Source organism: Mastomys coucha, chromosome X (genome assembly GCF_008632895.1).
Source record: "Mastomys coucha isolate ucsf_1 chromosome X, UCSF_Mcou_1, whole genome shotgun sequence".
NCBI classification, from domain to species: Eukaryota; Metazoa; Chordata; class Mammalia; order Rodentia; family Muridae; genus Mastomys; species Mastomys coucha.
Genome location: NC_045030.1, coordinates 111,018,775 through 111,020,819, shown reverse-complemented (window position 1 = coordinate 111,020,819; position 2,045 = coordinate 111,018,775). Strand labels below are relative to the sequence as shown.

The 2,045-nt window shown below is 28.4% G+C and overlaps 1 protein-coding gene across 1 annotated transcript in view; it reads right to left on the bottom strand.

Annotated features, from left to right (window-relative positions):
- LOC116088239 overlaps positions 1-2,045 on the bottom strand; it is a 204,696-nt gene that overhangs the window by 89,627 nt on the left and 113,024 nt on the right. Inside the window, exon 8 of the mRNA XM_031367023.1 lies at positions 636-755. Within this exon, the coding sequence (XP_031222883.1) occupies positions 636-755 (120 nt within the window). The remainder of the gene's footprint in view (positions 1-635; positions 756-2,045) is intronic.

Below are 2,045 nucleotides of genomic sequence, written 5' to 3'. Positions count from 1 at the left end.
ATCATATGTACTTTTCTAAAATAAAATTTAACATTTTAAAGTTAGAAAAATTTTAATAATGATGAACTTTTAAAAATAAAGGTAATAGACACAATATAGTATATAAGAAAACAGCTATTAAAATAAATTATTAATTCTATGATTCTAGCAGAAACAGGAACAAGAAAGAAAACTCATTTTATACATAAACACAACATGCATGCACACATACATACACACAACAAATACTGGCAAGAACATAAAATTTAATTAGTTATAAATCATCTGTAATTTAAAAATAGTATTATTTTTATAGAACTACACCCTCTTAACATAACCAGAATTTTAAGAAAATTATATTCATTTTTACCTTCAATACCTGAAATCTTGTGGCCATCCAAATTCAACAATATCTGAATGGTAATAATGCTGGTATTTAAATTCACCATTATATAATGAATTTATTTCAAATTAACATAATGACTACATATTAAATTGAGTTATTATATGCTGTATAGTATATTTACTGGAAAATATTAAAATTAAAAATTAAAAAAATAGCCATGTGATCTTTCTTAAAGAAAATATTACAGATATTTTAAAATCTTTTATTATAACTTTATATTAGTGGCAAATCTTTGTTTAAAATTGCTTACCACTTGCACCTTAGGTGGTCTATCTTCATGGGGAGCAGGTCTTGGAATTTGTTTTTCTGGTTTAGGAAGATCAGGTGGCAGAGAAATTATGTACTGACACATCTTAGTCACACCCTTGCACTAGGAAAAGAAACAATGAAAGGTATCTATGATACACAAATTTTTAACCCAGTGCTAGTATGGAATTTCTGTAATTTTCATTAAAATGAGTATATAGCAAGAATAAACTGAAAGATTCATAAACTGGCAAAACATATTTATTTGGCTAACAAATAAGTTTTGGTAAATTGTGTACTTTCAAAATCTAGGTTAAAATTTTTAGATACTTTTAGTTATGATATGGGATATTGTCATGTGAGTAGAATGGCTAAAATACCTTATAAATCTTGAAGAATTGCTTTAAAATAATATTTTCATGGAAGAATGGCCCCATAATATATTGGAATGTTTAAGGTACAATTACATTCTCTAAATATTCATTTAAAAAGTAAAACAGAATAAATGGTATTCTTTCAAGATTGTATAATTAAAAGAACTGGATAATTAAATGATGGTTAAGAAAACTCATTCTTTGACCGATTTCTCCTCCAGATAACATGCTTTTTAGAAGGATCTTGAACCTTTATGAGGTAGAACTTTGCTGAAGAAATGAGTCACTGGGTTGTGTAATTGAAAGTAGGCGTAAATACTTCTTTCCATGTTCTGCTTCCTGACTATGAACATAGTGTAAACTGCAACTATGCCCTCTCCATCATGATAGACTACTTTCTTTTTTAAACTGTAAAACAAAACAAGCCATTCCTTAAATCATGTCTTTGTCAGGAATTTGGTTGCAGCAACAAAGGTATTATAGTCACAATAAAAAAATTCTTTTGTATGGTATCTAAAATATTAATTAACAAATAAAGGTTAAAAGAACTAAATTTCAAAATTTAAATAGAGCAACAAATGATGACCCAATTAAGTATCCAGTTATCATTCAGCTCAATATTAAGAACTACAGTGTACACATTAGTCAGTAAAATTGCCAGAATAGACAGAGCTCTACAAATATGTACTATTCATAAGTATCCTCCCATATAGACAGTTTTCAAGCCTTATAAGGGAATATCTACAGTTTGTGCGATGTTGCCTTTAAGTAAATAAAAGGGTATTGTCAAATCCTGGAATTAGATATGGATCTTTTAATATTCTTTTCTTTCATGTCAAACATATTTGTAGTAGTATGTTATTGACCGTACTATAGATGACACATTGATAATGAAAATGGAGTGCTTACTATAGAAGCACCCACAATAGCACACTAGAAAACCTTTTAAGCATTGTCTCAAAATTTCAAAAAGGCATTCTTCCTATACCTTGTGTACTCTAAGTAGATGCGAGACAATGAAGTGACAAGGTGGGGAATGG